The sequence below is a fragment of the Terrapene carolina genome, unplaced genomic scaffold (assembly GCF_002925995.2).
Source record: "Terrapene carolina triunguis isolate 2854851 unplaced genomic scaffold, T_m_triunguis-2.0 Scaffold85, whole genome shotgun sequence".
Taxonomy (NCBI): Eukaryota; Metazoa; Chordata; order Testudines; family Emydidae; genus Terrapene; species Terrapene triunguis.
The window spans coordinates 7,617,507-7,639,848 of record NW_020664436.1 but is presented as its reverse complement, the minus strand read 5'-3'; the positions used below and the strand labels follow the sequence as shown (position 1 = coordinate 7,639,848).

The window sequence follows — 22,342 nt, the reverse complement described above, 5'->3', positions numbered from 1 at the left end:
ACTTGTACTGAGACTTGAAAGGGTAACTACTACCTGGGAGAGAAATGGAAACCTACTACCTGACTTCATCTAGTACATTATGAAAAGGAGTTCTATCAGATCCAAAGCACTGGAGCTAGTTTTAAAGCCATTGGGTTGGGTGATCCTATTGCAATGCAACCAGCTAGGCTCTTGTTACCCAATTTTGGGGTGTGGCCTGGGGCTGTACAAATGCCTCTTAATCGAGGTAAAGAGAACTAAATGAACTCTTACTGGTAAGGTCATTTAGGCTCAAATCCACTAAAGGAGTGGTGCCTAAATCCACTATTTTAGGCACCACTGAGACATAGGTGCTGGAACTGGGGGTGCTGCTGCCCCCCCAGCTTGAAGTGATTTCCCTCCTATAGAGGGTTTACAGTTTGTAGAGTGGGGGTGCTGAGAGCCACTGAACCAAATCGTTCCAGCACCGCTGCACTGAGATCCTCAATCTCTGCTCAGCTGCTACCTAACTCTGGAGGCATCTAAATGTCCATGAGTCTCCAAGGCAGCTAAGTTTCTACTGCTGGATATGTGCACTGCTGCCTCATTCCTGGTGATTGTTACCTACCTCAGCTATGGACCCTGACTGAGTAGGTGTTCTTGGAGCATGCCTGATTCTACCAAAAAAAAAAAAAAAAGGCTAGGGGCTAGAGAGGAGGCAGAAGTGGCCTCCCTTTAGCCCAGTGGTTAGGTCTACCACATCCTATCTGACACAGGTCCCCAAACTGTGGGGTGCATCTCTCTAGGGGGGCATGGAGGAACGTTGGGGGTGGGTGCAGCAGGGCCCAAGCCAACCCCCACAGGGCAGGGAGGGAGTCCCATGAAGACCCGCTCCAGTCCAGCCGTGGGCCCAGCCTCAGCCCCTGGCCACAGCTCTGCTCCTGCCCCCAGCCATAGCCCCAACTCTGGGAAGGGGGTATGACACTGAAAAGTTTGGGGACTACTGCTATGTGAGAACCCTGGGTTCAGTACCCCCCATGCCTGATGTGGAGTAGGATTTGAACTGGGTATCCCACTTCCCACAAGAGTGCCCTAACCAGTGGTCTAGGGGATGTTCTAGTGTAGGGCTCTCTGTCACTCCTGTTGAAGCTGTTCAGTGGGTGTAAATAATTAAAAATACACTGGGCCAGTGAGTGAGAATGATTGTGTAGTCCAAGGGCTAGAGCACTCTCCTGAGAGGTCCCTGTTCAAATCTGTTCACTTCAGGCAGAGGAAGGAATTGAAGCTGGGTCTCCCCTATCCTGGGTGAGTGCCCTAACAGCTGTAGAGAGACTGAGTGGTCAGTGCTGTAACATACAACAAATGCACTGATCTACAGTGAGGCACAATTACTGTAAATGAAGTTGGAAAACTGCCTTCTTGCGCAGGGCTATCCAGACCTTGTGGTTGAAGGGTGCATTCTAACATGCTGTGCTCTCTGACCTTTGTGGCACAGTTTGCCATATGATGCTCTGTAGCCATCCAGGAAGAGGGTCTTAGACACACATGCCTGGAAGAGTGAGACCTTCACACCTGTCACTTCCACTTCAGCTACTGAACCCAGGTCAAGTCACTCTAGAGATGAAGACAACTTGGGTGGGCTTTTCTGTGGAACCTGCTGCCCTTGCTCAGAAACAGGGGGCCATTTTATCCTTAAACAGCCAAAGTGCAGTGCAATGTTGTCACATGTTAAACAGCAACCACCCCTTCTCAGGATACAGCAGGAGTTTGCCCTCAAAAATGCTCTTAGCATGAAATAGGACAAAATACGCCTACCTTTCAGTGGGAATTTAATGGTTATTTTTAAATTAAAAGCTCTAGAAATTGATTGATTTTTAACCATCTGGCATTTTTTTGAGGCTGATAGCTGCAGCTACCAAGCAAAGGGATATTTGGCTTTATAAAGTGTTATCAGAAATGCAGTTATTAATTACCTCAGGCTGGTGGTCTAGCAATGTGCGCCCATTTATCTGTGCATACTGCCCCCCGCTTGCTCATGGCTCACAGATGCTCCACCTTTCTGACCAACTGCCTGATATCCTGTGCCAGGAGTTCTGGTTCCTCGAAGGCAGCAAAATGCCCCCCACGTGGCATGTAGGAGTAGACAACTATGTTCTTGAACAACTTCTTTGCCCAGGAGTGTGGGCAATGTGCAAGCTCCTGGGGGAAAGCAGCAATGCCAGTGGGTACGTACACTCCAATCCTAAAAAAAAAAAAAAAAAAAAAAATCCCGTTAGGAGCTTTTTAAATCAGTGCGTGTTCTTTGTGGAGGGAGATGTTATTTAAAGCATTTGGTTCACTTATCAATAAAATGTCAGATAATCAAGCTCAATCAGATCTATTCACCAAGGAGCATTAGTTCAAGATTAATCAGCACAAATACAGAAAGATAGGGGTTAAATCATTACTACTCCATCGATGTAGGAAACAATCCACAGTGCAATCTGTTCTGGAAAAATATATACTCACTACTGAGTAGCATGTATACCTTAGTATGTTACTGTGACAGAAAACTCTCCAAATTTGTTTGTATCAGGAGTACCCTAATATTTCTTTTCCCATGCAGTCTGCACTGGTTGTTCAAGGTTACTGGAATTCTGTACGCAGGTTGTTGCAACAATTCAACCAATTTGCCTATTAGTCTCACAAACCTCAGCAGAACAGTTATCTTGTTCTTGACGATCTCTACCTGTGCCAGGAACAAGAGTTCATACATTGCAGTTTAATATATTTCAGTACAGAGCATACTGGGAAAAATGGCTCACTAATACTTCTTCGTATGGCTGATATAGATTTAGAGCACCAACTATCATTTTACATTCAGATGGTTAAGCCAAGAGTAGCAGAGACTGTCGCTGTGATAGCTGCTTCATATCTGTGAATTGGGCACTGAGTTGTATGTTCCATGGTCTGTTCTGGGTGACCACAGTTGCACACTGAAGAGTCTTTAATTTTCCAATTTGTGCAGCAAGTATCCTCATCTGCCATGGTTTGTGCGGATGCGGTTTAGGGTTGCTCAGGAACCTCACAGGAGATCAAAGCCAGGGATCGTCTGCATCAGGTCTTTCATGAGGTGTTTGTGACTTCTTGTGAACTCCATTCAGCCTTTCAAGCTTCATCAGAGTTGAAGTTGCATTGGCGAAGGTTAACTGCGTGTGTCCAAAAGGGCTTACACGACTGCGAGCAGGGGTGAGGAATGTTTAAGGTCCTGGTGGATGGGGAGACATTAGTTTTCCATGATCCACTGGAATTCCCAAAGGGTAGTGGCATCATGACGAATGGATGGGGGAGCAATGTGCAACAGCACCACCAGCCAAGGTGTTGGGCTCAACTTGAGGGTTCCAGTGATATACCGCACTGCAGTATTCAGTTAGACATCAACAAGTTGAGTGTAGCTACTTCTGGTCCATACCACTGCACGGTATTTGCTTCACTTTAATATAGTTATAAATCCTTTTTAGAAATGCATACTATTGGCTAACAATTTTGTCCAACAGTCCCCCACGTTGTACCCAGCCACAAAGACAAATGGAATGATTGGCTGAGAATCTTGTTTGCACCCAAGCTAAGCTCTCAAGTAGGTTAAAGCTGTTTTGATTCTCTGTAGCTGGAAATTTGAAGGGTAGCAGAAATGTAAGTGTCTAACCATTATATGTCTGCCTTGTGGTCAATTGCAATTGGACTAGTGGCAAATTAAAATAACTTGCCTCGTGTTTTAAAAACAAAAACAAAAAAACCCCCTGTAGATCATAAATCCGATTGGCCCAGTGTGAGCAGACGGGCCTGGTGACCCTGGTATGGTGAGTTTGCCTTTCTATATGTATGCTGTCATATCTTTAATTAAGGCAACTTGACATCATAAACAAAATTGAGCTGACTATTCAATGTCTTATTCAATGGTATAAATCGAACCTTACATTTGTTATACACTGAGGACAATACCATTTAGCTAATTGTTTGTCACTGATTAGAGCAGGCAATTTACCTTGTTCAGCATTCCTTAATGAATTGGTTTAGCTAGTTAACACATAGCTACCACAGAATCTCTTTAACCATGTGATGCTCCTTTATTTTCTGTAATTCCAAAATTTTTACTTGTAATTTGTTAAAACCTTTGAACAGTTTCACACATCGTATGTAGTATACCTTTTTTCAATGGCCAGACCATCAGTACCAGGCACCATAGGTTTAATAACTGGTTGGATGCTGATGCTTGAAATATTTGACATATCTTTTGATATTTTCCAAATCTGCTGACTGTAGTTGCGGGTAGGGCCTGCACTGGCACAGCAAATTGAGTCATGGCCATAGGTACTGCTGCCTCCTGGGAGTGCCTCCCTTCTTCTGGCTTACTACTTAGGCTGGAGAGATAGTATGTGCCATTCAGGCTCTGAAATGCTTCCACTGAAGAGGTAAATAGCAGTGTTGGACTAGAAACAACCACAGACAGCTTCTAGAACAGCTTTGCGTGCTCTAGACTAGACCAGTTTAACACTTACTACACTTAAATTTTTGTGGCAGGAGCCCACACCCTCCCATGTAATTGATCCATCTCCTCTCAGTAACTGATTGCATTTTAAAGCCCCTGTTGCTGTTGTACATAGACCCCCTATACAAATCTAAAGGAATCAATTCCATCCTAAAGGACAGTTTTCTCAGTTTCCCTATAGTGCCTGAAACTAATGGTAGCCAGTCTTGGGGTGGGAAGGGAGGAATCATGCTCAGCAAAGTGCTCCTGCTTACCCTTATCAGTGGCAGTCAGTTCTTTACTAACCCAAAGCTAATACCTGTTCAGCATACCAAATTCCAGATAGTCATCCATGTTTTGCTTAAATATATTAACACACTACCACCTCTCCTAGAAGACCACTCCCTTTGTAATATCTTTTCTAAATTCTCCTTCCATGTGTTCCCTCTTTACTTATAGCTGTGGCTCCTAGTTGTAGTCTGTCTAAAAGTGATTACTTACTAATTCCCTTACTAATTCAGTGAAACTGTTGACCAAAAGGGAGAAGCTCATGAGTGTAGGAGACAGAACTTTCACAGGAGCTAGCCTCAGACTAAACTCACTCCCAGAAGAGCTAAGAAGAGCTCTGTTTTGAACACATCACATACAAAACCCATGGCTGTGACTTCATGTTCCTTCAAGAAATTCTACACGTCACCACTCACCTCTACATTCCAAAAATAATCAAGCTATTTCTCCTATAGGTTGGTGGGTGGGGGAGGGGGAAGAACACACCCTGTTTGTTATAGTGATAGTACCAATATAAGAACCTGGATTGATTTGTTTTTGAAATATGTGGGAGGAGCTCAACTACTACAATGATGGAGCCATATAAGTACCTAGATAGTTTATTCTATATGCCTGCAATGGTGTCTAGCCTGCATCTTATCCCACCCCTTCTTTACCTGGCATCGGGAGCAGTGTTGAGGTTCTTGGAAAGATTCTCCTTGTAGAAGCGCATTGAGGGCACAATGGACGAAGTTACCCAATAAATCATCACATTGGTCAAAAGGTCATCCATAGAGAATTTCCTATTGAGGGATAAACCAGAGAAGCATCACTGTCACAGGGGCTACTTTCTGCACATTATCAGGTACATGCCCTGAAGAGTGGACAGCATATCTGTTCTTCACTCATCTCTTGGCCCTAAGCTAAGCTGTAGAGCACTGAGCGTTGGTGCAGTAGTGCTGCAGTCAGTCCATTACAATTCTAAACTGCAAATTGCCTTGTGTATGTTCCCTTGCCCTCTACTTAAATTTACTCTCAGTGGTGGATTGTCTCACCTCCCTATTGTTGTGAGCAGCCTTCCTTTAGTTACATTTCTCCCTCACACCCATTCATTGGCATGCCATTGTTCCATACCTCTCCAGACCTCCATTGTCCATGTCCCGGAATGATCTATCGGTCCAGGTAGAGAACTTCTCCAGAATGTATGCAGCAAGTCCAATGGGGGAGTCGTTTAGTCCACTGCCTAATTCAGGAAAGCAACAGAAGAGCTCTCAGGTTCACATGGCACTGTATTACCTCCACTAAGGATAAACTGGACTTCCAGAAAGTCTCCCAGAGGGATCAAGCAGAGACTCTGGATACTACCCATCTTTGTGCTATTCCATTTGGGACAGTTTAGTACTGGCAGAGCCCAGATTGTCATTCTCAGACCCCCTAGTTTTTTAATGCAGAGAAAAGCCAAGAACTAGGACAGTCATGATGGTGGCAGTAATTACACGATGGGAAAGTGTCCAAAGGAACTACACTTTAAAGGAGACAGGAAGTGGGGATAGCATTCCCAAACAATGGGTGTGAATGGAACAGGTCAGCAGGTTCTAAGTGCCCTTAGTCAGTGTTTATGAAGGTGGAAGGGTAAGAATGCTGTGCACCCACTATCCTTTTCTTACCCATGCTTTGTGAACCAAAATATAATAAATGCAGCATTTATATAGCATATTATCTGTTCACCTGGTGGGGTAGGGAAGTATTTTACAGTTAAGGAAACAGTCAGATGGAGATACAGTGACTTGCCAAAAGCCATGTGTAATATTGTTAGAACTTGACTAGAACTCTGGAGTTCCTGGTTCCTAGTCCTTTGCTCAGTCCACATTGCTCCTCAAACATTCTAGGCCTTTGTCCAGATCTGACAGGTATCTCATGGACCACGTGTCTATTATACGAACTCCACAGTCATGTGGAGACTGTACTCTACCTGCTGTGTCTGGCTTGGTGGCCTGGATGTGCAAATACCCGGTCTCCCGCAGAAGTTCATATACGTTCTTCTCCAAGTATGGGTATAAGCGGCGGGAGTCTTCCCTGGTGAGGCCCACCAGCCATGGCACGTAAGCCCCCAGCAGTAAAGACACCAGCCTCCCCAAACCTCCTGAGGTGATGAAGACTAAATTCAGATGAAGCCCTTTCACGGACCTGGAACCAATGGTATTGAGGAATAGAATAAGAATCAGCAATATGGATTAACAATAACAACAGAGAACAAAAGGGATCTTGTCTCCAGGTTCCCTCTGAGATACAGAGCTGTGCTAGGACAGCAACACTGCACTAGGCCCATCGGTACTTCCGGCAGAATGTCTTTCTCCTAACCATACATAGCTGTTCAGGCACGTGTATTCACAATTCCCTTACGTGAAGACATGTAGCAAATAGACTAGAGATAGTGTAGCTGATACAAGCACCAGCACAGCTGTGTTGGGGAGGACAGAATAACTACAGCAGTCTTAGACTCCCATTTGACTTGGCATGGCACAGCCATCACTGTGGCTTGGGTTGTTCTCCTCAGAGCCTCATTTTGAACCCTAGATAATGAGGACTTCATTGTGCATTTTCTGAGAAGCCTGTGGTGAACCACACATGACTCTAAAGCTGCCAGAGACTCCCTGCCCTGGATGCTAGCTGCACCTCACAGTCCTCCTCCTACATGGGGCCAGATCCTCAAAAGTATTTAGGTGCCAGACTCCCATTGAAATCACTGGGAGTTGTGAGCCTCAATACTTTTAAGGATCTGGGCCATGATGACTAACTCCTTTAGTGTCTTCCCCCTTGATTTGGTCTCCTTTCACCTAGGGAGCTAACATGGAGCACGTGCTTTACAACAACTCACTGTCTAAGGCTATGTCTACATTGCACTTTTGTCAGTAAAACTTTTGTTGATCAGGGGTGTGGTTTTATTTTGCCAGCAAGAGAACTCTCTCCTGCCGGCAAAGAGCAGCTACACGGCAGACCTTATAGTGGCACAGCTGTGCCGCTGTAAGGTACGCAGTGTGGACATAGCCTAACATTTAACTTCCTCTTCTAAGAGCAGCCTCATGTTTCTCCTCCACCCAGATGTTCTAAACTTGCATTTTAGGCGGGGAAGGAATGTATATCTCATGCTACCATTTAGCCCCTCAAAGGTTTCTCAACCAGATTTGAATCTCCTCATTACCTTTCCTTTCTGATTTGGAAGAGAGATCACGGGGTGGGCCTATTCTAAGCCTTAAGGCTGCCTTGGAGAATGGAATAGAGAGAGCACAGTTCACATTCACAGCTGACTCAAAGCTGGGAGTGATCATAGAATCATAGAATATCAGGTTGGAAGGGACCTCAGGAGGTCATCTAGTCCAATCCCCTGCTCAAAGCAGGGCCAATCCCCAACTAAATCATCCCAGCCAGGGCTTTGTCAAGCCTGACTTTAAAAACCTCTAAGGAAGGAGATTCCACCACCTCCCTAGGTAACCCATTCCATCACAAATACTTTAGATAACGTTGAAATATGAATGCAATAGAACAAGCTTGAGAAATGGGCTGAGATCTATGAAACGGGAATGAATAAAGATGAATGCAAAGAAGGGGGTATACGTAAGAGGGGATAATCCAATGCACAAAACCAGAATGGAAAAGAGGAGCTAGGCAGCGGCAAGGCATCCCCAAGAATGATCTGGATTTGGGGGGTAGAGTGCAGGATAAACTCAACAGGAGTCAGCTATGCATTGTTGCCTGTACTGATTTGTATTATCAGGATGGCTGTGTAGATTAGCCGTGAAGCCAGAGCTGTAGCCTTACATTCAGCTTGGGCCCTCACTGTGGCAAACATTTTTTTAAAATGGCCACTAATTTTGGGTGTCAAACTTGAGGTATCCAAAAACTGGGACACTCAACATTAATGGGCATTTAAAAAAATGTGGATCTATGCTATTTCTTTTTTAAAAAGGACACTAACTCTATGGAGAGAGTCCAAGTGACAGCAACATACATAGGAAAAAGTATGGACAAATCAGAGGAAAGAAGAGTGCTTTACTCAAGCTGAAACAACTCTACAAATGCAAAGGGGACTGGGACCAATTCCCAATCAGTTTCACAGACTCCAGTTATGGTGCTTGTTTTGGGGTCAGTTTACATCCTAGGATCTCTCTACTAATTATGTATTATGGTAGGTCAGGAACCATGTTCCAACTCTAGCTAAGGAAAGCTTAGACCCCCTTACAGGATTGTAGCTTTGCTTCTTGCTCTAGAATCCAGACTACTGCCTACCAGCGATGCAGAAAAGTCAAGAGAAATAGTTTCAGACTCCTCCTGACTCCTGGTCACCTGGAGACTGCTCGTCAGCTATATTTTGGTAAAGATTCTCTGGGCTAGGGCTGTTCAAACAAAAGCTGTACAGATAACTTGGCAGAAGTCCGAGGACTGATTGTTAATCCCTATCCATTGGAGAAGAAGGCAAGCATCTGAATCCTTAATACAAGGGTGCGGCTTGCAGAGGTGACAGCTCACAGAATGTAATGCTCCAACTGAGTTGCCTGACTGCTTGCTGGGATGTGTAGTCTGCATGCACCTCAACTCGGTGTTAAAGAGGAGTGTGATCAGCATTCACACTCTGGTCATCACTGTTCTGAATACTGCCAAACCCAAACATTCCAAAATCTGGAGCCAGGCCCTACAAATCATGAGATTTTTTTTTAAATCAGTATATTATGGGTTCTTTCCATTTTCCTTTTGATTTTTAAGCATTTAGGGTTCATATTTTTCAGTTCTCTCCAACTACAAGGACTAGAAATGTTCTTTTATTTTTTAAATGGATGATGAGATTCTTATGTAGCCACGTGACTTCAGGAGCTGGGGAGCAAGATTCCAAATATCACAAGACTGGGGATAAAACTACCAGAGTTGGCAACAACGTGTCCTGAGTACAAGGGGGAGGGCAGGGAGTGTCATAGGAACCAGAACAGACAACTATCCCTCTCCTAACCCCCTTTGCCACTCACTTTGGCAGCATCTGGGCCATGTTTACGGTGATCCGAGAGCCCCAATCTCCCCCCTGTACATAGAACTCCTGGAAGCCCAGTCTCTGCATCAGCTTGTGAAATATCCGAGCAGCAGCCAGCGTGTCAAAACCTGTGCATAAGGAGAAACTTATTATTAAACACCTGTTCTCCCTCAGTGAAGAATCACCGATACCACAGGGGACACAGGTCAGTGTTATGTTGGGTATTGCCTAGTACTAGTCCTCTGGATCACAGTGAAGGGAGACTTGGGGATTGGAAGGCTTCCAATTACCTCTACATTCCAAAACTCCACACCCACCCCTAGAGCTTTGTGACCTCAGCCCCATGGACTTTCCCAATATCACTGCAAAAGACTAACTCTTCTCTGGCAGATGGAGCTGACCCATTATCACAAAGCAGTTAGCACACTGGGGTTAAAAGGCCAAGAAATGAGTGCATTGCAACCATTTCAGTGTCCCATGGGGAAGACAAGCACTGAAAGCACCAGAAGCCTAGAATGAAGCAGATACCAGCTGCCTTCATCCTCGTATGGAGAGGTCGGGTCCCAGACTGTAGACAGCCAGGTCTCTTGGATCATCATTAAGAAGCACTGTAAGGGTGTAGGGTGCTTTCCCAGATACAACATAGGGCACAGACTCTCCTTCCCTCTTCACTTCTGCCTTCTCCACCTTGCAGTTCATCCAAATTAATCTTTCTCCCCATACCTGCACCCTCCATCCTCAAATCCCTTCACTGGCTTCCACTTAGTCTCCAGCATCAAGTTCACATCCCTGCTCTTCCCGTTTAAAGCTTTGCCGTCTCCCGCCCCCCCCCCCCCCCATTTCCCCTTCTTCCACTCCCTATTCTCTGTTCCTGTTGCCTCCTTCACTCATCCTGCATCTTCTCTCAGGACACCTTATGGGCCTGTAACAGCCTCCCAATTAAGGTTCCCAGCGCCCTCCCTTATCTCCTCCAACCACCACTGGAAGCCCCACCCCCCGATCCATGAAGTGTCCTGTCTCTAATGACCACCCACCTCACATTGCCCCATGTTCTATTGCACCCCTATTCCTTTGAGGAAGGGATCTGTTAGGTATACATCACCCCATTGTACAGCTTGATGTTCACCTATTGTGCTACATACATCAGAAAGAACTGGCACAGAAGAGGACTCGCTGGCTCCGGGGGGTCAAGGAATAGGATACAGAGTCTTTCACTTCTAGGACCCTGGTTCCTTACTGGTTCCAGGCTGGGGGGACTGGCGGGGGGGTCTCAGGGAAGTGGTAAATGGACTATGGAGCCTATTGTCTATGGGGCATCAGTTCCACTTCAGCCCAAGGTTGGGGTGACTGGCTGTCTTGGGGTGTGTGTGTAGAAAATAAGATATGGAGCCTTTTACCAGGGCAATAATTACCTGGCTCACAAGACTAGGGCACAAAGCCTTTCACTTTCAGGGCATTTAGTGGACTGTGTGACTTGAGCTGCAAGTCCGAGTCCAGTTCCCACTGGACACATCAACAACACAATCATCATCATAAATGCCCCCTCCCCTCCAGCCCAGCAGAGACACCAAGGACTGACCGGTTTCTGGAGCATGAATTGCCCTCTCATATTTAGGTGTGATCCCTAGAGGTCAGGGGAGGCAGGTTGAGAGAAGTCTGCCCTGACCTTGCCCCTGCTGTACCTGTTCTGTGGATACCAGTCTCTAGGGCCATCAATCCATCACCAGATTTGCTTTATTAAAAGAGCAGGTGAAGAACCCAACTCCCAAGGTTCAGAAATTAACCCATGGTTCCAGGGATGTCTCCCAGATGCTATTTCAGAAAGCACTGGGATTCTAATTAACTCCCTCCTGCCCATCACTCACCTCGTTGGTGAGGTGCCTCGGAGAAGCCATAGCCTGGGATGGATGGGCAGATGACCTCAAACACCACATCCTCATTCAGGCCGTGCCCAGCTGGGTCAGTGAGCAGTGGGATGATCTTATAGAACTCATAGAAGGAGCCAGGCCAGCCATGCACCATCAACAAAGGCCTGGCTGCCTGACCCTTGGGGATGCCAGGGGGCTTCACATGGACAAAATGGACTTCAATCCCTGCCACAAACCCAAGAGAAACAAGTTAATGCTTCAGTTGCTTCTCAGCTCCTGGCCTAGACCCTAAAGGAAAGAGGCAAATTCCTAGCCAGTGTTCACGGCAGAGCCACACAGAGACCCACAGCAGAGAGAGGAAGCTGCTCAACTGGAGCTGGGAGGGGGACGCCCTGTACCCCTTTGGGTTTATGTTTGCTCCTTTGCGGATGAGGAATAACGCCACAGTGAGAGAGGCCCAGACCCCAGCAACTATGTCTGTTGGGAAAGGAGTCCTAAATTTGTCCTTCTGAAGCTGATTCCTGTGAGGTGGTGACCCTAGCAGACAATGGATGCCTTGGATATCTCAGCCTGCTTTACTGTATCTCAGTGCAATGGAGGGGTGATTCATGAGTGAGAGGACAGGGCAATGGGGCAGCTAGACAAAGGAAATAGAGGGAACTTATTAGGAGCACCAGGGCCGCTAGGGGAGCAATAGGTGGGTGCTCCGTGGAGGAAGAGGCACCAGGACCTCTGGAGGAGCCAAAGGGAGCATTCAGTGGCATTTGAGACTCACCTTCAATAGTTGTTTTGAAATGTGGATATTGGTTCACAATTTCCAGCTGCTTCTGCCAGTCAAACTGGTTCCTCCAATAGGCAACAACTTTCTGCAGGTAGGTGGAGTTGAAACCATATTGGAAGGCGACTCCCTCAAGTGGCGGTGTGTAGCGGGCCTGGTCCAGGCGCTGGTGCAGTTCCTGCAGAGGGAGAGTTCCCACACTGCTCCATCCCAGGCCAGGCTCACAGGGGCTGCTCTCAGTGCCCATTACCCGCTGGAGGAGATGGTCTAACAGGGGAGCCAAGGATAAAGTCTCCTGCCTGCCCAAGGCCTTAAAGAGGCAGCTCTGCTTTCTATATCATTATCTGGGGCCCAAAGGGCACTGTCCAGGCAGCCACATGCCACACAGGTCCTCCTAGATCAGGTATATAGTGAAAATATGTTTTGTATGTTATTGGTTAGAACCGGGAACTAGGGACTGAACTCCTGGGTTCTACTGCTGGCTCTGCCTCGCTATGTCACCTTGGTCAAATCACTTCCCTTCTGTGTCTCAGTTTCCCTGTCTATACAGTGAGGTAATCCTACTGACCTAATGCAGATTAGGGGCTGGGAGGCTGTTAATAACTGTAAAGGGCTTTGAGCTCCTTGGAGGAAAGGTGGGTAGAGGAGGCTGCTGCGTGGAAGTGCCAGGTTCTAGTCTAAAAGCATTCTCCTAGAGAGCCTAAAGCATCCTGCTCGGTGAAACACCTGGGTTTCACCCTCTCTTTTTACCATGGTGCTGGGTTATGAGCCCTGGGAGCTGAAGGCGTCTTTTTATCCATAATATGGATCTGGCATGGAACCCCGTACTACCCCAGCAAATGTGCCTCACCCCTGCCCTGGAGGGACAGTCTCCAAGGCCTATTCAGTCCTTGCAGCCTGAGCAGAAACACCAAACAACAGAGATAACTGGTGCCAGATGCAGGGTGGTTTTGTGATCTGGCAACCCAACATGAGCAGCTCCTCAATCAAATCAAATGACAGCAGCTTTCAATCACTACTGACAGGGACTGGAGTGGAACTGGTGACCTAAAGGTGAAAGTCTCCATTGCTCAATCCTAGTTACCTGACCTGCCCACTACTAGTAAATTAGAGTCTTAGTGATAGGCCTAGTCTGCACTTTCCTATAATAGTTCTGCCAGTGCTCCTCACCCCCGACCTGCAGCCCCCCACTATCCCAGCGCTGGATTCCCCACACACAGCTCAGCTGATGCCCTCAATCCTGACCTGCAGCCCCTTGCTATTCCTAAACCCATACAGACAGCTCTACCATTCAGTGCATCTCAGTCTCCACCAGCAGCAGCAGCCTCTGCTGTTTCAGGCATAGGCCTCTCAGCAGAAACTGTCTTGGACTCTGTGGAGATTTTGATCAACTTCCCTTAGACTGGGGCTCAGAAAACTCAGTTATTTTGTGATCTAATTTGGAGTAGAACTCAAGTGTGGAGGGATGGATAGCCAGTACATTGTCCCATGGTGCCAGACTGCTGTGCTGGAGTATTCAAGTACAATGCTAAGGTCACTAGGTCATCACCTTGAAGCAGTTAGATGGATCTGACTGGCTAACTCTACCTCTCTGCTTTCTACTCTCCACCAGCTGCCTCTCCCAGTTCCCTATTTCTCAGTCAGTGATACCTGAATTTCCCTGTCAGAGGTTTCAATTTGGAAGGATCGGATCCGCTCATCTTCTTTCTCTCTTGGGGGCCTCTCGCCTGAGCCCCACCATCCATCTCCCATTTCTAGAGTCTTGATCTTCCGTCTAGACAGGAGCCAACAAACCAGGAGCCCTCCAGCTCCCAGAGCAGCAGGGGCCAGAATTATACTCCTCCAGGGATATTTAAAGGACCTAGGAAGACACAAGATGCTCGCATTCAGGAACAAAAGCTTCAAGACACTGAGACTGCACCAAGACCCATATACATACATGGTGAGTTTGGGAGGGGATGAGCACCCACAACTCCTATGAAGTCAACAGGGGACATGAGTTCCCATCACCTCAGGAGATCAGGCCCTAGGTGTCCCTCCCAAGTTGGGGACACCCAGAATGAGTGGCCAGCTCTGAAGATGTTGGCCTAAGAGCCTGGAATCAGGTTAGAAACAGAACAACAATTTCAATAAGAGCTGAACTGAACTGCACCAGCTGATTATAGATTATATCTGTCACCTTTTGAATCACAGACTGAAACTCATCTGTGTATACATGCTTGCTTGCTTTAACCTGTAAATAACTCTAATTTCTTTTTCCCAGTGAATAAACCTTTAGTTAGTTTATTACAGGATTTGCTACAGGCGTTGTCTTTGGTGAGAGATCTAAGGTACAGATTGATCTGGGGTAAGTGACTAGTCTTTGGGCACTGGAAAGACCCTGAATATTTTGTGATTTTTGACTGACCATTTATCACTAAGTCCAGCTTGCCTGGGTGGCAAGATAGACTGCAGAGCCCAAGGGCACTGTCTATGGGTATGTCTACACTACGAAATTAAGTCGAATTTATAGAAGCCGGTTTTATAGAAATCGGTTGTATACAGCCGATTGTGTGTGTCCCCACATAAAATGCTCTAAGTGCATTAGTTCGGCGGACCGCGTCCACAGTACCGAGGCTAGCGTCGACTTCCGGCGCATTGCACTATGGGTAGCTATCCCACAGTTCCCGCAGTCTCTGCCGCCCATTGGAATTCTGGGTTGAGACCCCAATGCCCGGATGATGCAAAACAGTGCCGCGGGGGGTTCTGGGTACCTGTCGTCAGGCCCCTCCCCCTCCGTCACAGCAACGGCAGACAATAGATTCGCGCCTTTTTACCTGGGTTACCTGTGCAGACAACATACCACGGCAAGCATGGAGCCCGCTCAGCTCAGCTCACCGTCACCATATGTCATCTAGGTGCCGGCAGACGTGGGACTGCATTGCTACACAGCAGCAGCAGCTAACTGCCTTTTGGCGGTAGATGGTGCAGCATGACTGGTAGCCTTCATTGGTGATCTGGGTGCCGGCAGCCGTGGGGCTGGCAGCCGTAGGGCTGCATTGCACCAGCCCTTGCCTTTTGCCTTTTGGCAGTAGCTGGTTTATTACGACTGGTAACTGTCCTCGTCGGACAGCAGTGGCTGTCGATCATGGGCACCTGGGCAGACAATGATGGTTATCAGTCGTAGTATACTATTTTCTGCCAAGCACCCAGTTTTCTGCTAAGCACCCAGAAGAGGCCGAGGGCGATCTGGGTGCTGGCAGACATGGGGCTGGCAGACGTGGGTCTAGATTGCTACACAGCAGCAACCCCTTGCCTTGATGATGATGGTTATCAGTCGTAGTATGCGAAGTATGGGGCAACATTGCTACACAGCAGCAACCCCTTGCCTTTTGGGCAGTAGATAGTATATTACGACTGGTATCCATCGTTGTCATACTGCAGTGGGTATCAGATTGTGCAGTAGACCTGAAGGCTAACTGCCAAGCGCCCAGTATTTGCTGCCAAGCACCCAGAAAATGCCGAGGGCTATCAGTCATGCTGCACCGTCGTCTTAAGATGTAAAAAATAGATTTATTCTGTATTCATTTGCTTCCCCCTTCCCTCCTGCTAAACCCAGGCTTTTGAGTTCAATCTTTGGGGGGGGGGCATTCTGTGTGACAGTTGTTTGTGTTTCTCCCTGATGCACAGCCACCTTTCTTGATTTTAATTCCCTGTACCTGTATGCCATGTCGTCACTCGCCTCTCCCTCCCTCCCTCCCCTAGTCCGTCAGATACTAGTTTCGCGCCTTTTTTCATACCAGGCGCCATAGCTAGCACTGGGATCATGGAGCCCGCTCAGATCACCGCGGCAATTATGAGCACTATGAACACCACGCGCATTGTCCTGGAGTATATGCAGAGCCAGGACATGCCAAAGCAAAACCGGAACCAGCCGAGGAGGTGGCGATTAGAGCGCGGCGACGGGAGTGATGAGGAAATGGACATGGACCTAGACCTCTCACAAGGCAGAGGCCCCAGCAATGTGGAAATCATGGTGTTCCTGGGGCAGGTTGATGCCGTGGAATGCCGATTCTGGGCCCGGGAAACAAGCACAGACTGGTGGGACCGCATCGTGCTGCAGGTGTGGGACGATTCCCAGTGGCTGCGAAACTTTCGCATGCGTAAGGGCACTTTCATGGAACTTTGTGACTTGCTTTCCCCTGCCCTGAAGCGCCAGAATACCAGGATGAGAGCAGCCCTCACAGTGGAGAAGCGAGTGGCGATAGCCCTGTGGAAGCTTGCAATGCCAGACAGCTACCGGTCAGTCGGGAATCAATTTGGAGTGGGCAAATCTACTGTGGGGGCTGCTGTGATCCAAGTTGCCAGGGCAATGAGAGACCTGGTGATATCAAAGGTAGTGACTCTGGGAAACGTGCAGGCCATAGTGGATGGCTTTGCTGCAATGGGATTCCCAAACTGTGGTGGGGCGATAGACGGAACCCATATCCCTATCTTGGCACCGGAGCACCAAGCCACCGAGTACATAAACCGCAAGGGGTACTTTTCAATGCTGCTGCAAGCCCTGGTGGATCACAAGGGACGTTTCACCGACATCAACGTGGGCTGGCCGGGAAGGGTACATGATGCTCGCGTCTTCAGGCAGTCTGCTCTGTTTAGAAAGCTGGAGGAAGGGACTTTCTTCCCGGACCAGAAAATAACCGTTGGGGATGTTGAAATGCCTATCGTGATCCTTGGGGACCCAGCCTACCCCTTAATGCCATGGCTCATGAAGCCGTACACAGGCAGCCTGGACAGGAGTCAGGACCTGTTCAACTACAGGCTGAGCAAGTGCCGAATGGTGGTGGAATGTGCATTTGGGCGTTTAAAAGCGCGCTGGCGCAGCTTACTGACTCGCTCAGACCTTAGCGAAAAGAATATCCCCATTGTTATTGCTGCTTGCTGTGCGCTCCACAATATCTGTGAGAGTAAGGGGGAGACATTTATGGCGGGGTGGGAGGTAGAGGCAAATCGCCTGGCCGCTGATTATGCGCAGCCAGACACCAGGGCGGTTAGAGCAGCACAGCATGGCGTTGTGCGCATCAGAGAAGCTTTGAAAACGAGTTTTGTGACTGGCCAGGCTACGGAGTGAAACTTCTGTTTGTTTCTCCTTGATGAACCCTCCGCCCCTCCCCCCCCCGGTTAACTCTACTTCCCTGTAAACCAACCACCCCACCCTCCCCTACCCTCCCCCCTTCAAGCACCAGTTGCAGAGGCAATAAAGTCATTGTTACTTCACATTCATGCATTCTTTATTAATTCATCACACAACTAGGGGGATAATTGGAAAAGTAGCCCGGAATGGGTGGGGGAGGAGGGAAGGAAAAGGACACACTGCAATTTAAAACTTTAAAACTTATTGCTATGGAAATCATCTAGGGTGGAGTGAGTGGGTGGCCGAAGGCCCCCCCACCGTGTTCTTGGGCGTCTGGGTGAGGAGGCAATGGGACTTGGGGAGGATGGCTGTTGGTTACACAGGGGCTGTAGCGGCGGTCTCTGCTCCTGCTGGCTTTCCTGCAGCTCAACCATACGCTGCAGCATATCAGTTTGATGCTCCAGCAGCCGGAGCATCGACTCTTGCCTTCTGTGTGCAAGCTGACGCCACCTCTCATCTTCAGCCCGCGATTCAGCACACCACTTCTGCTCTTCTGCCCGCGATTCAGCCCGCCACCTCTCCTCTCGGTCATATTGGGCTTTTCTAAAATCAGCCATTGACTGCCTCCACGCATTCTGATGGGCTCTGTCAGCGTGGGAGGCAGTCTGTAATTCTGTGAACATTTCATCACGTGTCCTTCGCTTTTGGTTTCGAATCTTCAGTAGCCTCTGTGAAGGAGACACATTTGCAGCTGGTGGAGGAGAAGGGGAGAGGTGGTTAAAAAAGATACATTTTAGAGAACAATGGGTACACTCTTTCACGTTAAATTTTGCTGTTCACATAAAACAGCACATGTACTTTCGTTACAAGGTCGCATTTTTCCTCTTATATTGAGAGTCTCCTGGTTTGGTGTGAGAGATCACTCACCATATGGGGACACAGATTTCAGCTTGCAGGCAGGACACAGATTTCAGCTTGCAGGCAGCCATGGTAAGACATACAGTCTTTGGGCTTTTTTAACCTTCTTAACATGTGGGGATGGTTTCAAACAGTACTGCCCTCATTTCCCATACCAAGCACCCGTTTGGTTGGCCATTTAAAATGGGTTTGCAATGTAAAAGGAGGGGCTGCGGTTTCAGGGTTAACATGCAGCACAAACCCAACTAATTCCCCTCCCCCCCACACCCAATTCTCTGGGATGATCACTTCACCCCTCCCCCCCACCGCGTGGCTAACAGTGGGGAATATTTCTGTTCAGCAGAGCAGGAAGGGGCACCTCTGAATGTCCCCTTAATAAAATTGCCCCATTTCAACCAGGTGACCGTGAATGATATCACTCTCCTGAGGATAACAAAGAGCGATAAGGAATGGATGTTGTCTGCATGCCAGCAAACACTGGGACCATACGCTGCCATGCTTTGTTATGCAATGATTCCAGACTACGTGCTACTGGCCTGGCGTGGTAAAGTGTCCTACCATGGCGGACGGGATAAGGCAGCCCTCCCCAGAAACCTTTTGCAAAGGCTTTGGGAGTACATCCAGGAGAGTTTTCTGGAGATGTCCCTGGAGGATTTCCGCTCCATCCCCATACACGTTAACAGACTTCTCCAGTAGCTGTACTGGCCGCGATTGCCAGGGCAAATTAATCATTAATCATTAAACACGTTTGCTTTTAAAACATGTGTAATATTTACAAAGGTACACTCACCGGAGGTCCACTGTGTGCCCGCAGGGTCTTGGGTGAGTTCGGGGGTTACTGGTTCCAGGTCCAGGGTGATAAACATATCCTGGCTGTTTGATAAACCGGTTTCTCCGCTTCCTTGCTGCTGTGAGCTATCTACATTATCTCCATCCTCATCTTCCTCGTCCCCCGAACCCGCTTCCCTGTGTGTTTCTCCATTGAGGGACTCATAGCACACGGTTGGGGTAGTGGTGGCTGCACCCCCTAGAATGGCATGCAGCTCCGCGTAGAAGCGGCATGTTTGCGGCTCAGCCCCGGACCTTCCGTTTGCCTCTCTGGCTTTGTGGTAGGCTTGCCTTAGCTCCTTAATTTTCACGCGGCACTGCTGTGTGTCCCTGTTATGGCCTCTGTCCTTCATGGCCTTGGAGACCTTTTCTAATATTTTGCCATTTCGTTTACTGCTTCGGAGTTCAGCCAGCACTGATTCATCTCCCCATATGGCGAGCAGATCCCGAACCTCTCGTTCTGTCCATGCTGGAGCTCTTTTGCGATCCTGGGACTCCATCACGGTTACCTGTGCTGATGAACTCTGCGTGGTCACCTGTGCTCTCCATGCTCAGCAAACAGGAAATGAAATTCAAACGTTCGCGGGGCTTTTCCTGTCTACCTGGCCAGTGCATCTGAGTTGAGAGTGCTGTCCAGAGCGGTCACAATGAAGCACTGTGGGATAGCTCCCGGAGGCCAATAACGTCGATTTCCATCCACACTAACCCAATTCCGACCCCCTAAGGCCGATTTTATCGCTAATCCCCTCGTCGGGGGTGGATTAAAGAAACCGGTTTAAAGGGCCCTTTAAGTCGAAAGAAAGGGCTTCGTCGTGTGAACGTGTCCAGGCTAAATTCAATTTAACGCAACTAAAGTTGACCTAAACTCGTAGTGTAGACCAGGCCTATGACTCCATAGTAAGACTGGTATAGTGATCTAGGAGTTCACATTGGTTACTCAGTTGATGAAATCTAATTACAGAACATACCACCAGTTTGGGGCATCTACCTGGTTTTGACAGTCTGCCCTGAGGTCGGCCACTCCAGACAGTGTGACAAGGGCCATCTCTGTCTGGTGCCGCCATTCCTTCCCCAGGGCTGTCACTCTCTAGGGCCCATACTCACCATGACACTGGCCCTATATCATATTGCAATACGGTGCTGTAAACTCAGGCTATCTAGGAAAGTGTCACGTAATCAGGGCAGGCACTAGCAAATATGAGGTATCATTTAAAGCCATTCAATCATCCCTCAGCTATGTGGTCTCTCCCTCCAAGCCTTGCTCCAGCTCTTCTGCCAGCTGTGGGAATAGTGACTGTGTCTAGACCTGGCGTGGGGGATTGTGGAGGAAGTTAGGAGGGTCAGGAAAGGAGATTTGTGGAGACACAAAGAGTGTGAGGGGCTGCCCTGTGCCTAGCCAGGGCAGTGAAAAAGGGGGAGACAGCTGCATTTGCTCCCACTCCACCCACACGATCTGGAACAGAAACAGCTCCTGCTGGGCTAGAGTCGCCACCTCTGAGGTGCAAAAAAAAGGGAGATCCTGCTGATCCTGAGCCAATAAAACTGGCCAGCTGGCAGTGTGACCTGAGCACCCTGACAGATTTCCCAGGACAGCTACCTCCAAAAAGGGACGATCCTGGGAAAACCTAGACGGGTGGCAACCTTAGTTACTGGAGACCCCGCGGCTGAAATGGGGCAACATTCTCTGAAACAGCCCCAGTCAAGTTGCTGAGCAGGAGGCTCCTGTCAGTTCTGCCTGCCAAGAGGGAGCAGGGCTCCTGAGAACAAAAAGCCTAAGCCGCCCCTTTCATGGTGCTTTCCGGGCACTGAGCAGTTTACGCAACAGGTAATCGAATCCCCGTGCACTTAAATCCCAGAGGTTTAGCTGCCTGGAGGCCTGAAATACAGAGTATCATGGCAGGTTATGGCACCAATTCAGGGCTGAGCAGCTTTAACCCTGCTAATCCGCATCAAGTGGCTCAGATCAGCAGCCCCTTGACTGCCCCAAAGCAGAGTTCACTAGCAAAGATTTCTCAGTCCAGGGGGTGCATAGTCAACCACTCCCAGGTGACCCTTCCGAATGGAATGGCTACATTGGGTAGTGTTCCGTTCCCAGCATTAGATTAGTGCTGGAGCTTGAACCAAGGGCCCTGTTGGACTTCACCCCTCTGCCATGTTTCTGGATGACTAACAGCACAACCCCATAGCACTCGCCCCCAAAGGGCTCTCCTGCACCTGCTGCACTCACCGGACACTCTGAAGGATTTGCTGCCACATGTCTGTACAGGTGCCTGTGACTTGCAGTTCAGTTCAGCCCAACTCTAGTGCTGGACTTAGAAACTCACGGGCCCCAACCGCAGCTACCGCCTTCTCTGTTTTCTCAGTGACGATGCAAACGACCTATATATAGTCTACTAGTGCCACCTGTTGCCTTAGTGTGGAATTGCAGATGGCCCAGTCACCTGGGCACCTCTCCAATTCATCTGTAGTTTTGGATGAGACAAAAAAGTGAGACCTCGTCCTAAGCATCAGGGTGTTCTAGCTGCATTCTAGCCTAGGGAATCATATTTTGCCTCCCTAACATTCCATTGCAGTCTCATTTGGATAAAGGATTCTCCTTCACTTCCTGTCCTAAACTGCCTTGTAGTACCATTAGTGCAGAATGGCTGCTGTATTTCACTCCTGAGATGCTGACACTTCATTGATGGAGGAAGAAATTTCCTGTGTCTATGCAGTGTTCCAGGTGAAATGGAACAATTAATAGATTTCAAGGCCAGAAGAAACAATTGTGATCATCTAGTCTGACCTCCTGTGTAACACAGGCCAAAGACTTTCCCTGAAATAATTCATGTTTGAACTAGAGCATGTTTTTTAGAAAAACAACAATCATTGAGATCCTTGGTGCTGAAGTCCCATTTGCTGAGAGTCTCTCTGCATTTTCAGGGCAGCCTGCACCTCTGGCAGTGGGAGGAAAATGGGTTCCCTGGGCCTTTCAGAGCCTGGCATTTGGATTCATAAGCAGAGATTGTATTAAGAAATCAAGTGAATGAGGAGCAACAGAATGAAGAATTAGAACCCAACCACGTGGAAGGCAGCTGGGAAATCC

General features: G+C 48.2%; 1 protein-coding gene across 1 annotated transcript; it reads right to left on the bottom strand.

Annotated features, from left to right (window-relative positions):
- Nucleotides 1–1,770: 1,770 nt before the first annotated feature.
- On the bottom strand, nucleotides 1,771–21,565 carry LOC112102449 (epoxide hydrolase 1-like). Its single transcript, XM_024193751.2, has 9 exons — nucleotides 21,485–21,565; nucleotides 14,049–14,259; nucleotides 12,396–12,576; nucleotides 11,618–11,845; nucleotides 9,751–9,880; nucleotides 6,705–6,919; nucleotides 5,867–5,975; nucleotides 5,410–5,535; nucleotides 1,771–2,200 (listed from the first exon to the last, which is right to left on the bottom strand). Exons 1-9 carry the CDS (start codon nucleotides 21,511–21,513, stop codon nucleotides 1,999–2,001), a joined length of 1,431 nt encoding a protein of 476 aa, XP_024049519.1. The 5' UTR covers nucleotides 21,514–21,565; the 3' UTR covers nucleotides 1,771–1,998.
- Between the last annotated feature and the right edge of the window lie 777 nt (nucleotides 21,566–22,342).

Coding starts and splice junctions, on each gene's coding strand:
- LOC112102449 (XM_024193751.2), bottom strand. CDS start 21,513: ATGTGGCAGCAAATCCTTCAGAGTGTCCG. Junction 12,577..14,048: donor CCTCTGACAGGGAAATTCAG/GTATCACTGACT, acceptor CTCCCTCTGCAG/GAACTGCACCAGCGCCTGGA. Junction 11,846..12,395: donor TTTCAAAACAACTATTGAAG/GTGAGTCTCAAA, acceptor GGTTTGTGGCAG/GGATTGAAGTCCATTTTGTC.